Here is a 24,998-nt window from a genome sequence, read left to right as displayed (position 1 = left end):
CCCCCCCCACCCACACACACCCTGCCCACCCGGCTCCCACAAACTCTTGCTGCCACCCAGGCTGGTTTTGAACTTACTCTGTAACCAAGGATGGCTTTAAACTCACCATCCTGTCTCAGCCTCAGCACTGGGATTACAGGCATGCATCTGGCTGTCAGGGCGTTTTTGGAGAAAAGCAGCTCTCAAAAGTTTCTGGAAAGCTCTTCCAGGGACAGGGGTGTGGAGGCAGTGGGGCTAAGGGGGCATAGTGGAGTTCTCTAGCTATTGGGTTTTGGAGTTTCTCTCGCTTGGACAGGGTCTGAAGCATCAGCACACTCCAGACATCCCAGAAGTGAGAGGTAGGCTCTGGTGAATGTGAGGAGGGACCCTTGGCCATACTTAGAATCCTACCAGGGAGTGGAGTGGGCAAGTATTGGGTCTCAGTTCAATCTGCATCCCACCCCCACCCCTGCGTTGCCATTCTCCATCCCATCCCACCATTGGCCCTCCCTCTGGATTTCCATTTCTTTGCATATTAAAAAAGTCATTAGCATATATTAATTATGTATACTAATGGGTTTCATCATGACATTTTCTTTTCTTCTTTTTTTTTTTTTTTTAGTTAGTTTGTTTTTTTTTTTTTTGAGACAGGGTCTCTCTGTGTTGTTTGGTGCCTGTCCTGGATCTTGCTTTGTAGACCAGGCTGGCCTTGAACTCACAGAGATCCACCTGGCTCTACCTCCTGAGTGCTGGGATTAAAGGCATGCATCACTGCCGCCCGGCTCATCATGACATTTTCATACTTGCAATATAATGCATGTTGGTTCTCTCCCCATCATCCTCCCTTGTCCGCTCCTGCTGACTCCCTTCCTCTTCCCAAATAATCCCTGGAGAGCATGCCTGTAGGAGAGGTTATTTACAGGACTGTGGGTGCCTGACCCATGGCTACACCACTAAAGAAAATGCCTCTCCCTCCCCTAGGAAGCAGGAACTGCTTGTAGACCTCCCAGGGAGGTGCAGGGCCTCATGGGCCTCTCCCTCTGAGTTTTTGTTTTATCTATGATAGAAACAGTATTGTCACCTTTATATGTGCATGTGCGTGCACATATGTGTGCCTCTGAGAGGTCTCTACCTCTGCCCTGTAGCTTGGAGTGCCATGAGAGGAATAGGGGACTGTTTGGTTGGATGAACTTATGAGTCAGATGTATCTGGTTTGGTAGGGAAGTGTGTGCACACACTTGTCCTGGCTCCCCATCTCGGTGTGTTTGCGTCTTTCTTTGCCAAGGCGTGTGCCGCTCAGCTCATGCTTATGGTTTCTAGTTATCTAAAGACATCCGGAAGGGTCTGTGTCCACTGATCTGTTGTTGATCATGCCCATCTGTGTGTACAAGCAGGCTCACACTGGGCGCCTGAGGGGATGTGTGTCACTGCACGAGCATCATGTCCTAGACATTAGATTTGGTTTCACCATGGGGAGATGTATGTGCGCATGTGCCCGGCATCTATGTCTAGCACTGCCTGTGTGGGTTGGTGCCTCTGGATCTCGGAGGTGAGCATTGATCTTTTCCAATCATGGCACAACTACAAAATGTGGTTTCCTTGGACCCTGTGTGCTGGGTGGCAGCCAGGATGATGTTATTCCATGAAGATGCCTGCTCTTCTGCCCCTGAATTCTGATGAAGCATTCCCAGGGTCTAAGGACTGCAGTCTGGAACAATGTCAGTTTGGCCTTCACCTTCCTAGGTTCCACATACAATTTTGATTGAAAACATCTTCGTGTTTTCATTTTCAGTGTTCTCATTTTGCTCTTCTGCAGGATGGGATGGGACACTTGGGTTCTAGGAGTACGGGAGGAATCTGTCACCTGATTGTGGTCTTGCATTTGTCTCCCGTTCTTCCATCCTTTGGGTGGGGAGCAGTATAAAACGTTAGAATCACAGGCTGTTGAGAAGAAAAGGTGAGGGAGGAATCTATTTTAACCCCTAGCCGATGCCCAGGGTCGAACTGCTGCACATGCGCATACGTGAACCCTCTCGCCCCCCTCCACACACACACTTGGCTTGCTTTTAAAAATTCTTTCACAAATTTTGTGATACATGTTTTAGAAGTCAGGTACTATTGCCCTATCTGGAGTTCATACAGGAAGAAGTTACTGGCCTGGAGATGTGACTCAGTTTGTAGAGTTCTTGCCTAACATCAGGGACCTCTGGTTTTGAGCTCTAGCATGCATAGAGCTGGATGTGGTGAACACATCTGTAATCAGGGGCTAGAGGTAGGAGAATAAGACATTCAAGGTCATCTTTTTTTGTTTGTTTGTTTGTTTTTTGTTTTTGTTTTTCAAGACAGTGTTTCTCTGTGTAGTTTTGGTGCCTGTCCTGGATCTCGCTCAGTAGACCAGGCTGGCCTCGAACTTACAGAAATTTGCCTGGCTCTGTGACCCGAGTGCTGAGATTAAAGGCATGTGCCAGCACCACCTGGCCAAGGTCATCCTTTTTATAGCATGTTTGAGGCCAGCTTGGTCTACATGTGACCTTATCTCAAAGAGAGAAAAAAGAAAAGAGAAGCTGGTTGTCTTTCCTGTCCTTGGGGAATGTACAGGAGGGAAATGACTTGAGGCAACAGAACCAGAAGTGTGTAAGGTGTGGGCTGGAGGGAACAGCATGGGCAGTGACAGAAAATGGAGGAACTTCCTGGATAATGGCGTTCCTGGATAATGGATACACTGCACATAGGGAACTGCCTCAGACAGGCCAGATGCCATCCCAGCAGTGAGGATTGGGGTCTGAGATGGTCTCAAGGAGTGGAGGCGGGGGATCTGATCAAGGACAGAAGACCGGGAATTGTAGGCTCAGGGGATGAGGGTGCCTAGAGTGTTCGGGACCTGGGTTCAGTCTCCAGAGAGACAGAGATGGAGAGAGAGACAGAGAGACGGAACACAGTAACAACTTCCGCAGCTTTATAAAACAGCCTTTTTGGAGGTGGCTAGGCAGACAGGAGTGCTAAAAATCCAGAGATATTCAGAGGTTGGGAAAGTCTTGGCTCTGGGCACAGTGCTTGACTTAAGGTCTCACTGAAGAGGCAAAGCAAGGGAGGTCCACAGCTGGATGGTGGGAGCTGGCTGTTCTCTGGCTGTAGGGGGACAGTGCAGAATCAGAGACTCCTCCAGTGACCCAGGCAAGAGGGTGACAGCCTGACCTGGGCCTAAGGAGGCTGCTGGGACAAGAGGCAATGTAGCCCATGGTTTGCAGTGCGGCCTATGGCAGCAGGAAGCTGAGCGTTCTGACTGTACCTCAGCTGCTTGATGCTTGAGAAACCTTGGGGAGTGACTAAGTCCGATGTCTTGGGTTCCCCACCCACAGACAGTAATAATCTTGGTCTCCTTTGGGAATCATGTGGGGGTCTTAACCCAGGGCCTGGCTCAGTTTCCACTGACGGGGTAAACTGTGGTTGCTGCTGCTGCTATTTGGCACAAGAGAGGACAAACATCACTTTACTGGGAGGTACAGTTGGCAGGCCTGACCCAATCGGACAAGACCTTCAGTCTGTCCTCACTCTGTGGCCTATTTCTGAGCTACCCTCCCCAGGACCACACGCTAGTATTCCTAAGTATGAGGCAGCGCTTGTGTGTACCAGATGTACAGATGTACCAGTGGACAGATGTACCAGGGGAAAGCAGATGGCCTTGGGATGCTCAGCTGTGTATTGATTTCCTTCTGATAATACAGGCATCTGTGGACTTTGAGGACAACATCCTGTGGGTTTGGAATCAGGAGGTCTGTGTTGTAGGCCTGGCTCAGGTACAAAATACTCAGGAGCCCCGAGAATTACATCTGTCTCCAGGTCTCAGTTTTAAAAATCTCGACTATGCCAGGCGGTGGTGGCGCACGCCTGTAATCCCAGCACTTGAGAAGCAGAGGCAGGTGGATCTCGGTGAGTTTGAGACCAGCCTGGTCTACAAAGGGAGTTCCAGGACAGCCTCCAAAGCTACAGAGAAACCTTGTCTCAAAAACAAAAACAAAAAAAACAAAACAAAAAAAATCTTGACTATGGCCCTTTACCTCTCCCCAAATGTGGCTCACTGCATAACTCTGCATGTTCTCAACAGCCCTCCCATCCAGTCCAGCCCATCCCTGTGGACAGCATAGTCCCCATTCTTCCCAACATCTCTCTCTTGTCTCTTTCATCTCCGGTCTCCTATGGCAGAGCTGGAATAAATTTTCCGAGCTTAGTTGGATGGCTAGTCCCCCTTGGCTTGGTGGGTTGTCCTTCTCTGGCCTCTCCACCAGCTTCCTCCACCAGCTTCTTATCTAGGGGGTTGCTGTGTGGGCAAGGGAAGCAGAAGGTCATGAGCATTAGGAGGAGGTCCTGGGTCCCCTGCCCTGAGAGCAGGCATGGCGCCCCCCGGGAAGAAGCCCGCTGGAGAGGCTTCCCACTCCAATGAGAAGTGCAAGCCGAGCTTCAATGAGCAGTGGAAGGAAGGGTTTCCCTGACTGAACTCTGACAACAAGTGAAGCTGATACTCCTCCGTCTAGAGTGTCTCCAGGCCTTGGTGCGCAGCAAGCATGGCAAAGCCGGGAATGCCATCACAGTGGGCACTGACGCTTCCAACACCATGCCCTGCTGCATCATGTCACCGCAGGCGCTCACTGCCTCCAGGCTCTGGCAGTCAACCAGGGGCAGCCCGCTCTGGAAGGCCCTGCTTGTGGGTGAAGGGACCTATGGCAACCTGACAACCACTCCCACCTCTGGGGCCATCAAGGTGGAGGCAGACCTAGCTGGAGTGGCTGTGCTGGCCACTGTGTACTACGTAGCTAAAGAGGATGTGCCTGATAACCAATGTTCTGCCCTGCTCTAGCTGCAGAGGTTCAGCCTGTGTCAGGCACTGCTGGGCACAGAGCATGGCGAATACTACAGCCCCATGAGGGTGAGGGATATGCAGGTGGGTGGCAGCCAGAGATAAGGGGAGGATTAGGGGGAGGGAGGCTCTAAGCCACCTGGGAAAGGCTCCAGTATGCCAGGCCCCTGGGTAGGAACCACCACACTTCATTCATACGTCCACTATGTCAAACCTTCACCAAAGACTGCCTACATGCCTGGCACATTGAATACAACAGTGAAGAAGCCAGAGCTGGGGTGAAGCCTGTCATTGGGTGAACAGTCACACTTCTCGCTCCCTGGGCCAGAGGTTGGAAACTGGTGATCTGGGGCCCTGATTGACGTATCATTGGGTTTGATGAGTTTTTCACCGCACTTTTGAAAAACTCAATTTCAATTTTAAAAATTCAGCTGGGTGTGGTGGCACACATATTTTAATCCCAGTACTTGGGAGGCAGAGGCAGGAAGGATCTCTGTGAGTTCTAGGCCAGCCAGATGTACAAAGTGAATTCCAAGATATCTAGGGCTGTTACACAGAGAAACTCTGTCTCAAAAACAAAACAACACAAAATAAAACATTCAGAAATAGATGTAGTGGCACAGGCCTGTAATCCCAGCACTTGGGAGAGTAAGGCAGGAAGATCAGAAGTCAAGGTTATCTTTAGTTTACATAGTGAACTGGAGGCCAGCCTGGGATACATTAAAAAACAAAAAACCAGGAGATGGTAAAGATCTGCCTTTGTAATAGGCACCGGAAAAGGAAGTCTTCCTGCTTCCAGGGTAGGGCATTGTACAGTCCAGAGCCTGGACGTTCCATGGATTTCCCACTTTTATCCCTGATTCCACTTCAAGCTATAAATGATGTGTGAGGCTCCTAGAGTTGTGAACCCTACAGCTCTGCCTGGGTTCAGCTGCAGGTGTTGGGGTGGGGGTGAAGATTGGATTCATTCTGCAGAGACAAACAACACATGGCTGAGACCCTTGGATGGCTGGGAATTGCTAGTGAATATGTCTATCAAAGCCCTGCCCCTGCAGGAATAAAGCAGATTGGGGCCAAAAAACACAAAAACAAAAACAAAACAAACAAGTAAACAAACAAACAAAAAAGCCACAGCAATCCACCCTTCTTAGCATTCTTTATGGTTTGTGAATTGCTTTACGTTCATAAACGCAATAACAAAAATTTACACTTCTAACTCATGGTAGCCTGGTACTAGAGCTGAGAAAACCAAAGCTCAGACAGATAAAGTGACTTGCTCAGGACAGTACAGTCAATAAGTGGCAGAGTCTGTCTGGCCCAAGCTTGTGCTCCAACAACCCTATATTGCCTGTGCCCCCTCCCCACAGCCTGGAGGATAAGCCTAACTCTGCCCTTCCTCTTTTCTCCGTGGCTGTCACAGGTGGCTGTTTGCCCGTGTCTTGCACACAGAGGACTGTCAGCACCTGAAGGCATGTCCATAGGTGGGGCTGGTGTTAGAAGAGACCAGGGACTGGACAGAGTCCCAAACCCTTTTGGCCACTTTGGTGTCCCCATGAGGAGGCCAGCCCGCTTCCACTTTGTTGCGCAGTGTAGGCTACAGGAAGGTGAGGCTATCGTTAGCCAACTTCTAGACATTCTACAGATTTTGGGCATATCTGCACCCAAACTGGCCTGGCTCAATTCAAGCCTCCCCAGGAACCTACTGGGGAGTGTCAGTCTGCAGCTCAGGGCTACTTGCCCATTGCTCATGGATCGTCACTGGTCACTGTCTCCCTGGCCCGACATACCCTAATCCCCCCCATGTCTGCATGGTGACCCCAGTTCCCACATGGTCCCTGAACTCCCTGCAGCCTTGGACCCTGCAGCTATTGACTTGGCGGGTCCTGGGCCAGTACATTGGTCCTCCCTGTTTGCCCATTGTGGAAGTAGTGGCTGAGGCCTGGCCTTGCTTGGTGCGCAACCTGGGAGCCATTTGCCCCGGCCTCCCCGGATGGACGGCTGCTGCACTGTTCGCTTTCTGTAGCCTTCAGCCTCCCGCTGCTCTACTACACTCTGCCTTGGTGGAGGAGCTTGCCCAGGTCCTGCTGCAGCCACAGCTTCGCAGCAAGCTCAGCGCGGCTCCCCGGCTTCCTGCAGTACCTGGAGATCTCTGAGCCCGACCCCAACCGGGGAGACGAATGCTGGGCTACTCTGGAGCTTCTCTGCCAGGCTTGGGGCGCCCGCCTCCAGGAAGCTTTCCGGGGTTCCATGCGCGCGCATGTGGTGTCCCCTTCCCCAGACTCTTGTTGGATGCAGTGGCCACCGTGGCGCTGGTCTTCGATCGGGGTGCGCACGGCCAGGGTGCTCTGCTGGTGCTGCTGCGGGGCACTGGTGCACCAGCGTGCCTGGCGACTTCGTGCTCTTCAAACGCATGGTGGCCAGCCTCGGGAGCCTCTGCCCATGGGCGCTGTGCGCCAAGCTGGCGTGCATACGTTCTGAGCTGCACGAACTCTTCCCTAACTTCGCCTCCCTAGTCTTGGCGCTGCCCGTGGACGCGGGGCTGCTGGGCAAGGTGGGCAGCCGCCGCAAGTTGAGTTGGTGAGGACAGAGCGGTGGCCCGGGCAGGCCATGGTGGCCACCGTGGTGAAGGTCTCGATGGATGCCGTTCCCCCCCTCCCCCAGCCCCCACTGCATGAATGGAGCTCTTAGAAAGTAGATGGGAGAGGGACTCCTGGGGTGGCACTTCACCCGGGGGCAGCCTCCCCTCTCCTTAGCCCACGACAGTGGAAATCGAAGGGAGAGCACACACAGCCTTAACCATACTACCCTCAAGCTGACTTACTGTGCTGTCCCGGCTCTTCAGCAAACCAGACCTCTGGCCTGGGAGGAAAGAGACGCCAGGGCAAGTGGTAGAGGTGCTAGCTAGGGTCTGGACAGTTCCAAGTGCCTTCCGGCCTTTCAGAGTTTGCTTTTCCTCTCTTCTGGACCCTTCCTCGGGGTTTCGGTTGGAGGAAAGAAGGTTGGGCTTGAGGAACTGGGGGAACAGAGATAAAGAAGTCGGGGTCCCTGAGAATGTCCTCGCCCCATGCTTTGCAGTGTCTCTTTTCCCCAGAGATTGCGATCCAAAGGACAGTGCTTGTTTCTCTCCCACAGCGCAGTGCTAGCTGGGCACAAGCTAATAGGCCAAGTGTACGCTGATTCCAGGGAGGCAGTGGTGCCCTGCCTCCCCACCCCCTCCCCCTGCTGCCTGCGGGCTTTTCTGTAATGACTGTGTTTATAGGCATACATCTACAGATGCTAAATAAACCCATCTTGTGTTTCAGAGGGTTAACACCCAAGAATTGAAAAGGACTTCTCTTGGTTTTGCAATTACAGGTCCCGAGAAAGTCTCCAATAACCTGGATTGATATTTGCTTTTTTTTTTTTTCCTCCTTTCTTTCCTTCCTTAAAACTTGGTTTGTCAGTTCCCAGCTCTCTCCTGCTTTGCTTTACACTGTTAAGACTAAAGACTGCAAAACCATAGTGTTGTTCCTGGGGGTCCTGAGGACTGGTCTGGGGTCTCACCAGAACTGGAGACCCAAACCTTCAGAATTCTGTGGGTTTCTTTCGTATTTAATTTTTTGGGACCTTTAGATTTATTTTATACTTACGAATGCTTTGCCTGCTGCATATATGTATGGGCACCCGATGTGTGCCTGATGCCTGCAGAGGTCAGAAGCAGGCATTGTGTCTGCTGGAACTGAAGTTACAGTTGTGAGTTGGGACTCAAACCTAGGTCCTGTAGAAGAATGACTAGTGCTCTAACCACTGTGCCATCTCTCCAGCCCCGTGCTGTGGATTTGTCTTCATCCCTTCTGTGAGTGGTGTGAAGCCTAAAGGGAGAGAGGGGACAGTTAGTGAGAGGAAAGGGAACTGACCTTTCCTTACACTCCCTGAGGTTGGTGCTGTGGGATAAAGTGGGGACACAGAACACCAGGCTGTCAACATAGTTGTGTGTATGTCGACCCTGACTCCTCTGACCCCTCTCTTGGCTAGACTCTCTTTGGGTGTCTATTTGAGTCACTGTGCTGACCCTGTCTATGAGAGAGGGTCACTCTTCTGCATAGGAGGCTTGAGCTGTAGACTCCCCGACTCTCCTTCCCCAACAGGGTTCGGCTGGTGCAGTTATAAAGAGGGAGCCAAGAGTTCCTGTCCTGGCTGTAAAACAGCCTTTCTTTCCGGCAGGCAGCAGAGGTGGGAGAGAGCCTTCTGGCTCCTCACTTCAGACCCTGCCCTTCTTCTTCCTGCAGCAGGCCAGGCCTCCAGCGCCCCCAGCCCACTGCTGGCCTCCTTGACCCTGCCCACCCGGGCTCTGCAAACCCCGCTGGACTTCAAGCACTTACTCGCCCTCCACTTCAACGGCACCACCCCGCTCAGTCTCTTCCCCAACTTCAGCACGGTATGGGCTGGGCAGGAGGGTGGGGACATGTGCAAATGTGGGGGTGGGCAAAGAAGGTGACTCAGCTGACCCTAGGTGCTACCAAATAGGGACCCAGAACCCAGCTGTCTCCTAGCTAGAAATTCCTACCCCACCATCAAAACTGTCCAGAGATGTGGTTTTTTTTTTTTTTTTTTTTTTGTTTGTTTGTTTTTGTTTTGTTTTTTTTTGTGGGTGATCCAGATGTGACTGTGTGCATTGGGTTGTATCTTTGATTTTGGGGTTAAAGATCATTTTATTATTTCTCTATTTAGTCATGTGTTTGAGTCACTGTATGTTCCCATGTGTGGGTACACATGCCTATGCATGTGCAGCAGCCAGAAGGAGGTCATTGGATGTCCTCTAGGACCTCTCCCTGAACCTGGAGCTCCTGTTTTCTCAGTGAGGCTAGGGACCAGCAAGACACAGCAGTCCTCCTGCCTCTATCTCCATTGGAGCTGCAATTACAGACTTGCTAGGGCACCTGGTTGGTTGTGTGGGTGCTGGGATCCGAACTCCAGTCCTTATGGTTGCACAACAAGTGCTTTTCACTGCTGAGCCATCACGCTAGATCTTGAGTTATGTCTTTGTGTTGGAGCTTGTGTCTCTGGAGGTCTGTGTGTTATGGGTGGGTGTGAATTTGTATATTTTTTGTGAGGACTTTTGTGTGTATGCCTAGGGAATTGTATGTATGATGTGTGCATGTGAATCTGAGGGCTTTGGACGTCTTTGTACCTTCTCTTATGTGCTGGTATGTATGTGTTTTAGGTGACTGAGAGACCATCCGTGGTTGTATAATATCTGTGTCTGAGAGTGTCTTTCTGCTTCTAAGCTTATGTGCTTGGTGTCTGTATATTTCTCATGTGCATGCATTCAGTTATGGTGTGCGTGTGTGTGTGTGTGTGTGTGTGTGTGTGTGTGTGTGCACTCATTTATGTGTGTGTGGGGTGTAGGACAAATGTTAGGAGTACCCCATGAGGTGTGAGGAACAGCACCCCTTTTCATTCTGAAAATCAGATGAAATCACGGATGAACTCCACTCCGTCCTCAGGAGACTATGTCACATGTCCTCCCAGTAACCTGTAGGAGTCTCCTCCCTCTTGCCACCTCCAGGGTTGAACGCAAGTCCTGAGGAGTATGAGACATTTGGGCATGGGTCTATGGACTTCAGCCCCTACTGTCATTTACAGATGTGTTCACTGCTCAAAGGCATTGTCTCTCAAAGGCAGGTGACACCACTGTTGGCCCACTGCCAAGACCTCCATTAAGGTCCTGATGCTGGCTCGGCTCTACCTTGGCACTGTCCAGGTTGGGACCTCTGTTCTCAGGGCAGTCTCTCCAGCATATTCTCTTCCCACCTCCAGTACCCTCCCGTGGGAAGGAAGGTTTGGGAAGTTCCTTGTGACTAACCCAGACAACTTCTGGTTTGAATCTAACAACCTAGGCCTCTAAAGCACAGCATGGTGGCCCTACCTTTAATGCTAGCGCTCTGGAGAGTAAGGCAGAAGAAATGTGTGCAATGACAACCTGGGCTATACAGTCAGTTAAAGGCCAGTCTGAGCTATGTGGTGAGGCTCTGTGTCAAAACAGAACAAAACCCCAAAACTTAGGCCCCTGAGAAAAGACAACAGGAAAAATAATGTTGAAGTGGCTTAGACTATAGTTCAGTTGGTAGAGTGCTTGCCTAGCATGTGCAAAGCTAGGGTTTGATTCTCAGCACTACATAAAGCAGATATGGTGGCACATGTCTTTAATCCCAACACTTGGGAGGTAGAGGCAGGAGGAACAATTTAAGATCAACTACAAAGTGCAAAGTGAGTTTGAGACCAACCTAGACTGCTCGAGACTCTATCTCAAAAGAAAGAAAATAAAATTGCACAATGTTGCATATCTATCATCCCAATACTTGGAAGCAGAGGCAGGAAGACAGGACATCCAAGACCTTGCCTTAGATAGATAGATAGATAGATAGATAGATAGATAGATAGATAGATAGATAGCTTAGATAGATACATAGATAGATACATAGATAGATAGATACATACATAGATAGATAGATAGATACATAGATAGATAGATACATAGATAGATAGATAGATAGATAGATAGATAGATAGATAGATACATAGATAGATAGATACATAGATAGATAGATAGATAGATAGATAGATAGATAGATAGATAGATGGAAAGAGTGTACAAAACTTACAATTGGAAGAAGAAAGAAAACACTCAAGCTCATATTCCATATCCTGCTACTTGGGGGCCTCAGGCCTCCCTGTGCTGTCTTGCTTGGCCACTCGCCTCCCTGGCCATGGCTTTCACTCTCCTTAGCAGACGTCAGACTCTGGGACAGTAGCAGAATTAGCTAGTCAGGTAGGGTTTCTCGCCCCCACCAGCAGGGCCAGACACAAAAGCTGGGTTGGGAGAAAGGGAATCCCACCACAGCATCTTTGTCCTTTCCCGCTGCAGTCTGTGCTCAACTCTTTGACCCAATCCTGCACCCCTTTGGAAAGAGAAAACAGAACCCCCAAACTAAGGTCAGAAGGGCAGCAAGAGATGCCAAGGTGATCCTGCGAGAGTCAGGCCATGACTCTAAGTATTCAGGTCACCCTGGCTATCCCCTTGCTGCCTGATGGATCGGTTCTGCCTAGATTAGGCTGTCCCCTTGTCTGGGGTACAGCTACAGGGCAGGAGAGGTCTGGGAGGCTGACCGGATTTGGAACTGCACCTCTCCGGAGCATGCAGGAGGAACTTAGCCCTATCGTTCACCCTCACAGATGGACCCTGTCCAGAAAGCTGTCATCAGCCACACGTTTGGGGTTCCCTCCCCTCTGAAGAAGAAGCTGTTCATCTCCTGTAACATCTGTCACCTGAGGTTCAACTCAGCGGTGAGAGGGAGTCATAGAAACGGGTGGGAGGGATGTGGGTCTCCTTTGGGCTGTTGTAAAGGAACTGTGCTCTAATGCCCCCCACCCTCTGCTGACTCCTGTCCTTTCTCATAACCCCTCCTGCCCACATGTAGCCTACTGGGATTCCATTTTCCTCCCCTCTGCTTCGCACACATCTTTTGGATGTCCCGGAGGCAATAGTATGAGCTCCTGGTCTTCACCCGAGATGTTTAAAGCATGTATTCACCCCAGTATCTTTGCGGGGGTGCAGGAACTTGATATAGAAACTAGGCTGGCCTCAGACTCACAGAGGTCCACCTGTCACTGCCTCCCTAGTGCTGGTATGAAATTTGTGCGCCACCATGCCCAGGTTCAGTGAATTTTGTTGTTGCTGTCCAGACAGAGTCTATGGAGCTCTAGATATCCTGGAACTATAGACCAGGCCGGCCTTGAACTCACAGAAATCTGCCTGCCTCTGCCTCCCTAGTGCTGAGATTAAAGGTGTGCATGACTATTCTTTATCGTCTTAATGGACTCCCATGATGCATCTGTGAGAGGTACAGAGGCACAATTACCATCTCCACTTTTCTGAGGATGCAGTCTCAGAGTGGATAAACAGCTTGCCTGAGGACACTGCTGGGAAATATCATTGCCAGGATTTGAACCCAGTCCTGGCTGACCCTGAGGTCTGCATACACCTACCGCAGCCTATCCTGGGGGAGAGTAGGATCTTTACTGTGCGGTTTGGGTTAGATGTCAAAGCCACCGTGGGTTGTAGCCGCAGAGTTCAAGGAAGGCTGTGGAGGCTGGTCTGCCCCGCCTTTGGGAAATAGGACTTGAGAAGCCTCAGCAGAGACTCTTAGGGAAGTAGAGAGGATGCTGATAGCCCACCTGTGTTCTTTCCAGATGCTTAGGTCACATCATTCCACAAAGAGAAGGCAAAGAGAATTGCTGGAAGGGACATTGTCTCCATACCTAGGCCCTGGCAGAATGGCTGGGCCAACTGCAAAATGCTCAGTATTAAAAAATGAACAATGGGCGGGGCGGTGGTGGCAGCGCACGCCTGTAATCCCAGCACTCGGGAGGCAGAGGCAGGCGGATTTCTGTGAGTTTGAGGCCAGCCTGGTCTACAGAGCTAGTCCAGGACAGGCTCCAAAGCTACAGAGAAACTCTGTCTCAAAAAACCAAAAACAAACAAACAAACAAAAACAAAAACAAACAAACAAACAAACAAAAAAGCAATGGGATGAATGTTTTTGGAGTACATAAGCCCAAAATATGAGTACTTCTGTGCTTTTCATATGCGCAGCCCTTAACATTCAGGAGCCCCTACTTTTTAAACTGAACTTACAATTCCTATCCCACTTAACCTGGACAGTCACAAAGCTTAAAGCTGGCCACAGTGCTGCACACCTGTGATGCCAGCACTTGGGAGGCTGAGGCAGGAGGATCATGAGTTTAAAGCCAGCCTAGAGCACACAATAAGTGGTCCACTTCCAGAATATTCTGTATATACAGGAAGACACTAATGGAATCACTTGGTGAATGTGCCTGGACTTTGGATCTGGGAACACACAGTAGAAGCAAACAGGGCGGGAGATGCGGCCCTAGTGGAGAGAGCATTTGCCTAGTTCCCATGAGACTTTGTGTTCAATTCCCAGTTCAACACACACACACACACACACACACACACACACACACACACACACACACACACACTTACCTAAAGAAGAATAGCTTATAAATGGCTAAGCTTGGTTCTGAATGCAGAGGCTTTAGAGTTCCTGTGAGGACACATCCTGTAAACCTCAGGACCAGATGACGGAGCCACCGACTTCAGCTCTTGTGCTCAAGCCTTGTGCCCCTTTAACCCCATATCCCTCTGGCCTGTCCTCCTGCTCAACTTCACTCCTGGATGAGGCTTGTGACCTCCCCTCCCTTTTCCAGAACCAGGCAGAAGCTCATTACAAGGGCCACAGACATGCCAGAAAACTCAAGGCTGTTGAGGCTGCCAAGAGCAAGCAGAGGCCTCGAAACCTGACCCCAAACAGGACGGTAGCATCTTCAGCTTCACCTCCAGCCAGTGGAGGTCCCAGAAGTCCACAGAGCAGAGGTCAGTCCTGAACTCGGGTCCCCCATCGAGGCTGGCTTCTGTCAGTGGCCTAAGTGACTCTGGCTCTTCACCAGCTTTCTCTCTCTCTTTTTTTTTTCCCCAAACTTGGGTTGTCTTTGTGTTGTTTTGCGTGCGTGCATGCATGCGGGCCCATGGAACAGAGAGGTGTGAGGGCCCAGTGTGGGTCCTAGGGGTCGTCATCTGCTGTAAGAGCTGTGAATGCTCTTAACCGCTAAGCCCATCTCTAGCCCTTCACCATCTTTCTTGCTGGGAAATTATTCTGTATACACAGGCAGGGGCAGACACCTACTGTTTACTGACTTTGCTCAGGCTCATCTGGATCAGGTAACATGCTGCCAGGCACTCCTAGCCTGAGCTAGGATCCTTCCTAACTACTACCTGGGTCCGTTCCCTAACCCTGGCAGAACAAGCGGCTACCAAGTAGGTGGCTGAAACAGTAGAAACATATTTTCTCCACAATCCAGAGGTCAGTGGTCTGCAAACAAATGTGGATATGTTATTTTGTTTTGTTTTGTTTTGTTTTGTTTTGTTTTGTTTTGTTTTGTTTTGTTTTCTCCCCGAAGGGCCAGAGGGGAGAAGCCTTATAGGCCAAGGAGGGAGAATTGAGAGTTCTGGGTCTGTCTGGGCTATGCATTGAGTCCAAGGCTAGCCTAGGTCCCATAAGACCCTGTCACAGAAAACAAAGGACAGGGGGCTGGGTGTGTAGCTCAGTGGGTAGAGTGTTTACATACCACATGGGAAATCCTGCGTTTGATCCCAGTACCAACACAAATCGGGCATAGTGGCACAAACCCACGATCACAACCTTGAGAGGTGGGAGCAGGAGGATTAGAAGTTCGAGGGCATCCTCAACTACATAGTGAGTTCATGACCAGCATGAGATGCAGGAGACCCTGACCAAACAAAAACCTGTCAACATTCATTGTGTGTTTGAGTTTACATGTAGTTTTTGGTTTTCGCTGCTGTGTGTTACTCTAGTGCATGGATATACCACCATTTTCCTGTGTGATGGACTCTGCAATTTCCAGTTTATGCTTTTATGAATAATATTTTTATAGCCATTCTAGCACATCTTTCTGGTTAAGACTTCTGCTTACTTAATGCTGAGGCACTAGAATGTCAGGGCACCCTGCTCCTTCCAGTTTTATGACTTCTATACAGGGAAACTGAGGCCCGAGTTTGTCTAGAGAGTTGGTGGCAAGGTGATCCTAGCTTTCCTTGCACTGGGAAGCTTCCCACCCTCCCACGCTATCTCCACCATCAGTGCTCAGCCTCAGGGGCTGGAATCTCCCCATATGCCCCATCTCCTTGCAGATCCTGCATCCCCTCCTCTCGGCCCTTCACTTCAGCTATCACCGACCCCAGACACATCAGCCAGAGAGCCAGCCCACTCAGACCTCTCGGATGCCGCTGCTTCCTCTTCCTCTTCTTCCTCGTCCTGCCCACCCTGCTCCCCAGATCCTGGCAGAGAAGCACCAGGGCCTGAGCCAGCAGAAGTGGCTGTGGGAAGTGGAGTGAATGGGGAAGGCAGGCGTGGAAAAGGGTGCCTCTACTGCCCTACGTGTAAAGTGACAGCAAACTCAGCCTCTCAGCTTCAGGCTCACAACACAGGTCAGTGCTCCCCAGGATCCAGGGCATCTACCGCTGGGTGACAGAGGAACCCTAGCCACGGTTACTACGCAGGCATTTCTGGGTCCTCCTCTTGATCCCAAGGGAGGGGGCATTGGGAAGAGAAGTCTGCAGCAACCAGAACTGAAGGTTGCTAAGGACAGGAGTACCCTCTTCCATTCTTGGATCAAAAGGAAAGGGCTTTAGCCCAGATGCCTATAAGGAGGCCTTCTTTGGGAGATGTCCACAGGAAGCCACAGACAAGCCAGGTGTGCTGGGAAGGGAAGCCCACATGGCTGGAGAACCGTGTGCGTGTGCGGAGCAAGGTTTACAAGGGACAGCCAGCTACCTAGTTTGGTGCTGTGGCCTCCCTTCTGTACTGACAGACTTCTTTCCTTCCAGGAGCTAAGCACCGATGGATGGTGGAAGGTCATCAAGGGGCTCCCCGAAGGGGCCGGGGCCGACCTGTGTCCCAGGGAGGGGCTGGACACAAGACAAAGAGAGTGATAGGGAACCGTGGGGGTCGGCAGGGACCTAACCCTCCTTTCCACTGTGCCCTCTGTCAGCTCCAGGTCAATTCAGAGACCCAACTCAAGCAGGTAGGAGAAGGAAGACCGGGACTGGGTGGACATCAGAGCAAGGGAGGAAGCGTTGATGCCCACTGATGGGTGGATGTGGCAGGGCAAGAAGGTCGCCTGGGGCTGCCCCATCGTGAGAACCCATCATGTGTGTGTTGGATGTGAGATCTGTGGGTAGAGGAAGTCTAAGATAGTCTGGGCAACAGAATAATTTTGGGTTCTGTGGTCTTCCTCATCTCACTCCCATTCTGTCTGCCTGTTAGCATATGAGCAGCCGGAGGCACAAAGATCGCCTGGCTGGGAAGCCCCCCAAGCCCTCCAGCCAGCACAGCAAGCTGCAGAAACAGGCAGCACTGGCTGTGAGCGTCCTCAAGGTACCTGTCTCTAGGCAACCGTCTACCAGGGGGAGAGTAGGAGAAAGGGCCAGCTGAAAGGCTTAGGGCGTGGCGGGAAGGTGCCAGCCCTGCAGCTGCCTGGACAGGGGCAGGGTTAGGGGTGGGCTATGCCCAGAGGAATTTAGGGTGGGTGGGGTGGGCTAAGGTCACAATATGTGGGCAAAAGCCAGGGGTGGGCGTGCTTATTCTAGGGACCATCTCTTCCTCCCCTCCCAGTGTCCTGGCTGTCTGTCCTGAGGTTGTGCATCTGCTGGGCAGGAAGACAGGTGGCCCAGCAAGCCCTCTGGAATGGCTGTTTGGGGGTGGGAAGGAGGCGGTTAGACTCTAAAAGTCACGTCCCTGAGGCAAAAAAGCTTCTGGATGTGTCCCCGGGAGGGGGTGGGCTTCTCTGGTATCGGAGACCCTATTTATCTTTCTGTTTTTTGTAGTCTAAATTGGCCTTGCAGAAGCAACTCACCAAGACACTGGCAGCCCGCTTCCTGCCCAGTCCGCTGCCCACCACAGCTGCTGCTATCTGTGCCCTGCCCGGGCCCCTGGCCCTCCGGCCAGCTGCAACGGCAGCTGCCACCCTCTTCCCAGCTCCTGTCCTGGGCCCGGCTCTGTTCCGCACTCCAGCAGGAGCCGTCCGCCCTGCTGCAGGACCCATCCTCTTTGCCCCCTATTAGCGGTCTCAGGATGGCCACATCCTCTCTCTTCCTGGCAAGCACTTGTCTCCACATCCCAGAGACTGCCGTTGGCCATTTGCGGGTTCCCACCCAACCTGGGGGTAACTGCTCTTCACTCAGACTGGGATTTTCCCAGTCCCCTGGGTCTGAGGACCGTCATGACTCTCCTTTCTTGGGCCAGTCCTGGGCTGCCCTACATCTATGGCTCCATGAATCCCAAAGATCTATGCAAGACCAGTCCCAGCCACATGGTGCTCTCATACCCCTACCCCAATCAGACTCACAGTGAAGACCCCACATCTTAGCTCCCACAAGCCAGCCTCTCTTGCCATGTTCTAGGACCCTCTGAACAGCCACTGGAAACAGGGAGCTCACACTGACTGGGTTGGAACCTATTGGCCATGTTTACCATATGGTAGCCAGGTGTGGTGGTACTTGCCCAAAATCCTGGCATCTGAACCATGAGTTCAGTCAGCTTGGGCCATATAGCTAGATACTGTTTCAAAACAAACACAAAAGTTGACCATGGAGTATGGCACAGGACCATGGAGATAAGAGGCCCCCAAAGTCCTTCAAAGTACTGTAAAAGTGAGGCAGAGTTGAGGGAAGCTCCACCTTCTCTGTAGGGGTGAGGCTAGGTGAGTGGTGTTCAGGCTGGACCTGACTGTGTAGCCCTGGCTGGTCTGGAACTCTGTAGACCAGGCTGGCAAACTCAAGAGATCCACCTGCCTCTGCTCTTGAGTGATGGGACTAAAGGCGTGCGCCACCCCGCCTGGCCCTGGCTTTAACAGAATGACCTGTCTTACCACAGCTGTCCTTCGTAACCTTTCAGTGGTTTCCCCTGAACCCCACCTCTAAGGGGAGGGGCTCTCCACTCCAGACTGGGGGCCAGTCTCTCCAACTGTGGAGCTCAGGGCTGGTACGCAGTCCTACATGCCCTCAAGATCCACTTTCATGTTGCCAAAGCCAGTACCACCCCCATTCAATACGGGACTTCGCCAGTGTTTCTACTTGTAACCCCCCTCCCCCGAAATCTATTTCCAATGGGGAAAGGAAAGGGTTCAGGGGAGGGAAACTTTTTGATAACAGCAGTTGTGGTTTTATTGTGTCCAACACATTAATAAATGAACTTCAAGCCTGAGCCTGTAGATGCCCTGACTCTCCTTGCCCAGCCCTGGGCACCAGCCCCTTCTCACCTATTCTGAAGAGAAGGGGTAGTATTGGAGGTGGCCTGGCTGTAGTGTCTAACTCATGTGAGGTGTGCATATCAGAAGCTCAAGGTGGGCACCAGAAGTTGTGGGTTATAGGCTCACTTTATAGCACAACCCTGGATGCAAGGCCTGTCAGCTCCTAGGAAGCTGCTACTGTTTGCCCGGTTGGGGTCAGGCATCTGAGGTAAGAAGGAAGGGCTGGAGGAGCGGCTTATCCCACCTTCACCAGGGGAACAGGCATATAAATACAGAGAATATAAATATAAATCCAGCTACTAGCTGAAAACAACCAAGAGGGATGGACACCAGCCCTATGGGCAGGTCCAGATGGTGCTCCTTGGAGCACAGAGTGCACTCCTGCCCCCTGGTGGTTAGGAGAGGCTGGTCCAGCCTCCAGGGCTGGTAGGTGTAGCACCTTGAAGAGGGTGAAGCAGGGGCAGAGACACAGTAGGCCCAAGCCACCTGGTTTAGAAAATCAGAGCTGCCACGGCTCCGAGTGATCATCCAAGCTCCGGTCAACTCACAGATGAGAAAACTGACGCCCAGAGAAGAATGGCCTTGGTAGGTCACAGGGTGACTGACATCCCAGTCATCATTCCGCTCCACCGCAACCAATGAGGAAGAGCAGGAAGAGGAAGTGAAACAGTTGGGAGATGGGTGGAGGTCAAGCAGAAAGCGCCACTCCCAGGAGCCTGGCTTTTCCCAGCCTTGGACAGGCCAGGGGAAAGGTCAGGGTGAGGGATGAGGAGCCAAGCCTAAGGCCAGCACATAGAACCGTGTGCTCACAATCCCTGGTCACTTTCTCGGGCCCAGGCTGGTGCTGGGTTACTGGCAGGAAATTTAGAGAGCTGGAATCCCTGATAGGAGCTAGACCCTGGACTGGGCACTTTGGCATGACAGCCCTGCTTCCTGCCCAGGCAGATGGAAGAGACACTATGTACCATAAGTGTCCAGGTAACAGTGGAGAAAACGTGACGTGAGCTGGGGGCGGGGTGGGGACTATCATGGACGGGTCAAGGCCAGCACTCAAGTCCACTTGCACTTCTGGGAGTTAAGAGGGGACAAAAGTGGCACTGGCCTGGGCTAGCCCAGCTTCCTGGCCTAGAGGGTGGTTCCCTTACTGATTGGAAGAACAGCTTGCTTCTGCACCCCTGTGCCCTCCACCCATCCTGGAATGGGGTTGGAACGGTGAAGACAGAAGGGCAGCTCTTCAGCCATCCAGGGAACCACTGCCCTTGTTCTTGCGGCTGAGAGGGAAGGCAGACTTGCTCTGGGGCTGGGTCATCTTGCTGGCCAGGTAGATGAAAGGCTCCAGGAGGGAACGGCGGTCAGCCACTGACACCTCCCACAGTTTCACCTTCTCCGACTTGGCCCAATGCTGTGCCACATCCGGGTCTACACGACGCTGCTCCTGCAGGTCACACTTGTTGCCAAGGACCACGATGGTGACCTGGAGAAGAGAGACAAGAGTAGAGGCTGGCTGGGTGGTTGGTGGTAGCACATGTCTTTAATCTCAGCACTCCGAAGGCAGAGGCAGGAGGATCTCTGTGAGTTTGAGGCCAGTCTGGTCTACAGAGTGAGTTCCAGGACAGGTAGAGCTGTTACACAGAGAGACTCTGTTTTGAAAAAGAAAAAGAGCAGAGACTGTATATGTGCAGTGGCTCAGGATCAGGAGTAGCTGTCAGCTGCAGTTCCCAGAGGCCAACAGCTTACAGAATGTTGGAGGACTGGCAAGAGCATGGAGTCACAGGGAAGAAAGATTATGGGGAACTTCGTGTACTAGAAGGGACCCTACTAAACCAAAGAAAAGTCTCTTTCAACTGTCCTATCACAAGGCCATCTCTTGTGTGGAGATGGTTGAAGAGGCTCTCTAATGACCTTCATGGTCTAGCTCCTAAACTACCTTTGGCAAATGAACACAACTGGAATCATGCCAGCACCCCAAAGCCTGCCAAGGACCCATGCTCTCCTAACACTGGGCTCCCAGCCGAAGTCCAGGACACGTACCTCCTTCTTGTCCTTGGACTTGTCGATTTCCTTCTTGAGCAGCTCAACGCGCTGAAACGATTCTCGGCTGTCTGTGCTGTAGACCAGGACGTAGCCATCAGTGCAGGAGAAGCAGTGCCTGGGCAGCTCGGCTCCATCTCGGAGACCCCGAGTATCATAGAAACGCACTTGCTCCCGCACCCCTCGGTCCGTCTCAATGGAGCCTACATAGATGTCTTCCTGGGTCTCAATCATCTCAGAACCTAGGTTAAAATGAAACTTGATTAAGAGTCAAGGGAGGGGTTGGGGATTTAGCTCAGTGGTAGAGTGCTTGCCTAGCAAGCGCAAGGCCCTGGGTTCGATCCTCAGCTCAAAAAAAAAAAGAGTCAGGGAGATGGGAAATGTGAGAGAGGTAGATGTCCTAATAAGCTGACTAGCCATGGAGAACAAGGAATGCGGGGGCTCAGGAAAGGCCAGACTTGAGAGAATTGGACAGAAATGACCTGGGGAATGAAGGTCACGTCATTATCACACTAAGCAAAAATGCAACACAAAACTGGGTGTGGTGTCACACACCTTGAATCAAAGCTCTTGGAGGGGCAAGGGCAGGGGCAGGTTGATCTCTGTGAGTTCCAGGCTAGCCTGGTCTATATGGTGAGGCCATCTCAAAGATGATACTAATAACAAAGTAGAGAGTGATAGAAGCAGACACCATACATCCACCTCTGGCCTCTGCACAATATGCACACACATGGGCATACATGCACAGAAATGCACATTCACACAAGCGCCATGTGGGGTTTTTTTCTATCATGGCTTTGGGTGTCTTCCTTCTAGATTTGTTCGATGTTGTAGAACTGGGGAGTACAATGTTTTACTTTTTTTCTCCACTGCTGGGGTTCAAACCCAAGGCCTACTCCGTGTTAGACCAGGACTATAGCAGTCAGTCATGCCCCCAGCCCCAATTTCAAAAATATAAAAGCAGCTGGTGCCCTTTTTAGCCCTTTGTGTTCCTAAGGTGATCAAATCCATTGCATTATCCAACATCCGTCCGCCAGCCCCGGCAACACTCACCCACAACATGGTTCCCGTACAGGAGCTGCTCAAGAATGGAAGTTTTGCCCACAGAGGCCTGGCCGCACACGACCACCTTGCAGCTCTTCCCCATGTTTAGCTTTCAACCTTGAAGAACAGAGGTAGTGTGGTAAGGGAAGACAAAATCCAGAGAGACAACAGAATGGGGAAGCTTCAGAGTTTCAGCAGCACCTTGGTGTGTTTACGTGCACTACTGAGCAGTGAACTGTACTGTAATTAACCTGCTTGTCCCAGGAGTGGCCAGGGTTTGGCACACAGCAGTTATTGCCACCATAAAGGGAGAGGCCCAGTGTGTGGTTTAAGGAAACAGCTGGCCAGGTTCTTCCCAGTGCACAAGAGGTCTAGGACACCGATTACTGAAGGAAGCACTCTTGCTCTTTATCTGTTCTTTTGTGTTCGTTTTTTTGGAGACAGGATCTCATATAGCTCAAGCCAGCTTCCAGCGGATGAAAACAGTTGAGGTTGGCTTTGAGCTGATCCTCTTGCCTCTACCGCTCAAGTGCTGGGATTACAGGCATGTGCACACCAGGCTGTTTTCTCTCTTTAACCAGGACCCCCACGAAGAAAGAAGCATCGTCTGAAGTCATCTTCTCATGGAGAGTGTGCAAATATAGAGAATAGCTTGCTCCTGAATGACTAATTGGGTGAGAATAAATTCTAGCCATTCCAAGTCAAATCCACAGGGGAAAAAAAAAATCAGATCGCACACCTGTAATCCCAACACTCGGGAGGCAGAGGCAGGTGGATCTCTGAGTTCGAGGCCAGCCTGGGCTACCAAGTGAGTTCCAGGAAAGGCACAAAGCTACACAGAGAAACCCTGTCTCGAAAAACAAAAACAAAACAACAACAAAAAAAAAAAAAAACCCAAAAAACCAAAACAAACAAACAAACAAAAAAAGTGAGTGACAGAATCATAAGGAGCTTCGGAAAGGGATTTTACAGCCCTTGGACTGACAGGGACGGAGAGAAAGCTCAGATTTATACACTCCCTGAAGAGACTCCAGAGAGAGGTCTCCTAAAGGGAAACTTCCAAACACAGGCTCCTGGGGAGCTCCGGTGATCTCCCCTCCCTGGCCCGCAGAAAGCAGAGATCCAGCCCCAAAGGGGTGCCAAGCAAAAGCCTCTCCAGGAGAGTCTCCTGAAACCGATCTCCACCCCATGGTCTGAGCGTTTTAGTAAGCCAGACTCGAGAGGCTGCCAGAGGCCGCCGCCACAGACTTCCCCTGAAGGGCACCCCTCAGAAACGATCGGAGGCAGAGACAGGACAACCGAAGTGAACCAGGGTCAGAGGCCGATCTGAGCCCCGCCTCCCAGCTCCATACCTCCGGGGTCCCCGCAGCACTCCCGCTGAGGTGCCCCCCGGAGTGGGCCGGACCATGGGAGGAGCACTTCGACTGTAAGGACGCCCCACTTCCTCTAGGTGGAAGTACTTGTCCTGGAGGACCGTCCCCGCAACGTCTAGCCTTCAAGACAACTTCCGGCGGCCCAAAGCGAGCACTGGTTGCACAGCGCCCCCAGAGGCCGGCGGGGGAATGCCGTCCAGAACTTGTGGTTGTGTATGGATACCAAGCTGATGTTTCCAGGCTCTGATACAGAAATGTTCTCTCTAAAGAACGATAATTCTTCGTTAATCCTATCATCTATTAAACAAGTTTTTTTTCTTGGCAGTGCCTATGAATGGAACCCAGGATCTTTCATATATATGAGGAAAGTGCTCTTTGAACCTCCAATTTTTTTTTTTTTTTTTTTTTTGAAACAAGGTTTCTCTATGTAGCCCTGGCTGTCCTAGAACTCACGCATTGGACGAGGCTGGCCTTGAACTCACAGAAATCCTTTCTGCCTCTGCCTCTCAATTGCTGAGACTAAGAGTGTGTTCCACCACACCTACCTAAACCTGCAAATTTTTGAACCTGGAATGGGTCTCACATTTGTATCCCAGCACTTGGAGGATGAAGTGGGATGATTTTGAGTTCAAGACAACATAGTCTACACAGAGACTCTGTTTCAAAAAACAAAACAAAAGCCCTGCTTTGTCTTGTCTCTGCCTGTAGCATGAATTCTAATTGGTCTTAATAATAAAAAACTCGGAGTCAGATATCGGGGTAAATCTGAAAGATCAGACAAGGATCAAAGGAGCCAGCCACTAGACAGACTTCTTACCTCTTCCGAATCCTCAGACTGAAGGGGGCTGAGATCCTGTTTCCTCCCGCCTTATATTACGATCTCCACCTCCCTAGTGCTGGGATTAAAGGTGTGAGCTTCCACTGCCTGGCTCTGTTTCTCCTTTAGAGTAGATCAATCTCACGTAGCCCAGGGTAGCCTTGAACTCCTAATCTTACTGCTCACTCCTCCCAAGTGCTGGGATTAAAGGTGTGAGCCACCACTGCCTGGCCTCTATGGCGAACTAGTGGCTAGCTCTGCACTCCAGGCAAGCTTTACTTGTTAGAGCACAAACAAAACATCACTCCATGTGCCTTGTGTCGGGCCATATGCAAAAGAAGTTAGAGTGATTGCCCATAAGTTCACTGTCTAGAAGAATTAAACATCTAACCCAAAAATTACAACACACTATGATGAATGCTGTTGCTGAGGTGGGATGTTATGGGCACAGCAGAGGGGCATTTAACCTGGGGGCAGCAGACACCAAAGGGAGAAGGACATGCCTATGTTCAGGTTTGAAGGACTGAGGAGGACAAAAATGTCTAAAGCAGAGGAAATATGGCAAGAACCATGACACTTCTGGAGCCACAAATCCCTGGGAGATCAATATTGACTACAGGGAGTAGCCGAAGAACAGAGATGTGTGATAAGTCAGAGACCAACCTCACAGTAATAGAAAGCCATTGGTAGATTTATACCAGGGCAATGGCATGATCCATCCACTTTTGCAAGAAAGGTCATTCTTTTTTTTAGATTTATTTTTATTATGTATACAGTTTTCTGCCTGCAGGCCAGAGGAGGGCACCAGATCTCACTACAGATGGTTGTGAGCCACCATGTGGTTGCTGGGAATTGAACTTAGAACCTCTGGGAGAGCAACCAGTGCTCTTAACCTCTGAGCCTTCTCTCCAGCCCGAAAGGTCATTCTTTTAGAAGAACCAAGGCTTGATCGAGATGAGACTGAGGGACAGTTAAGAGACTAGCGTAGTCTCTAAGTTTATTTGCT

General features: G+C 51.0%; 2 protein-coding genes across 2 annotated transcripts in view; one reads left to right on the top strand and one right to left on the bottom strand.

Moving 5' to 3' along the window:
* The window catches only part of Znf385c (zinc finger protein 385C), a 33,178-nt gene extending 14,960 nt beyond the window's left edge, over positions 1-18,218 (top strand). Inside the window, exons 3-9 of the mRNA XM_036197218.1 lie at positions 9,103-9,251; positions 12,050-12,160; positions 14,108-14,273; positions 15,609-15,905; positions 16,305-16,501; positions 16,744-16,854; positions 17,304-18,218. Of these exons, the coding sequence (XP_036053111.1) occupies positions 9,103-9,251; positions 12,050-12,160; positions 14,108-14,273; positions 15,609-15,905; positions 16,305-16,501; positions 16,744-16,854; positions 17,304-17,540 (1,268 nt within the window). The 3' untranslated portion in view covers positions 17,541-18,218. The remainder of the gene's footprint in view (positions 1-9,102; positions 9,252-12,049; positions 12,161-14,107; positions 14,274-15,608; positions 15,906-16,304; positions 16,502-16,743; positions 16,855-17,303) is intronic.
* Positions 18,219-18,616: 398 nt separating this feature from the next.
* Nkiras2 (NFKB inhibitor interacting Ras like 2) lies at positions 18,617-23,278 on the bottom strand. Its single transcript, XM_036196349.1, has 4 exons — positions 23,155-23,278; positions 21,812-21,919; positions 20,759-21,000; positions 18,617-20,201 (listed from the first exon to the last, which is right to left on the bottom strand). Exons 2-4 carry the CDS (start codon positions 21,903-21,905, stop codon positions 19,962-19,964), a joined length of 576 nt encoding a protein of 191 aa, XP_036052242.1. The 5' UTR covers positions 21,906-21,919; positions 23,155-23,278; the 3' UTR covers positions 18,617-19,961.
* Between the last annotated feature and the right edge of the window lie 1,720 nt (positions 23,279-24,998).

The sequence above is a fragment of the Onychomys torridus genome, chromosome 8 (assembly GCF_903995425.1).
Source record: "Onychomys torridus chromosome 8, mOncTor1.1, whole genome shotgun sequence".
In the NCBI taxonomy this organism is placed as follows: Eukaryota; Metazoa; Chordata; class Mammalia; order Rodentia; family Cricetidae; genus Onychomys; species Onychomys torridus.
Note: the sequence above shows the minus strand (reverse complement) of the source record. Positions and strands in the feature narration are given on the sequence as shown.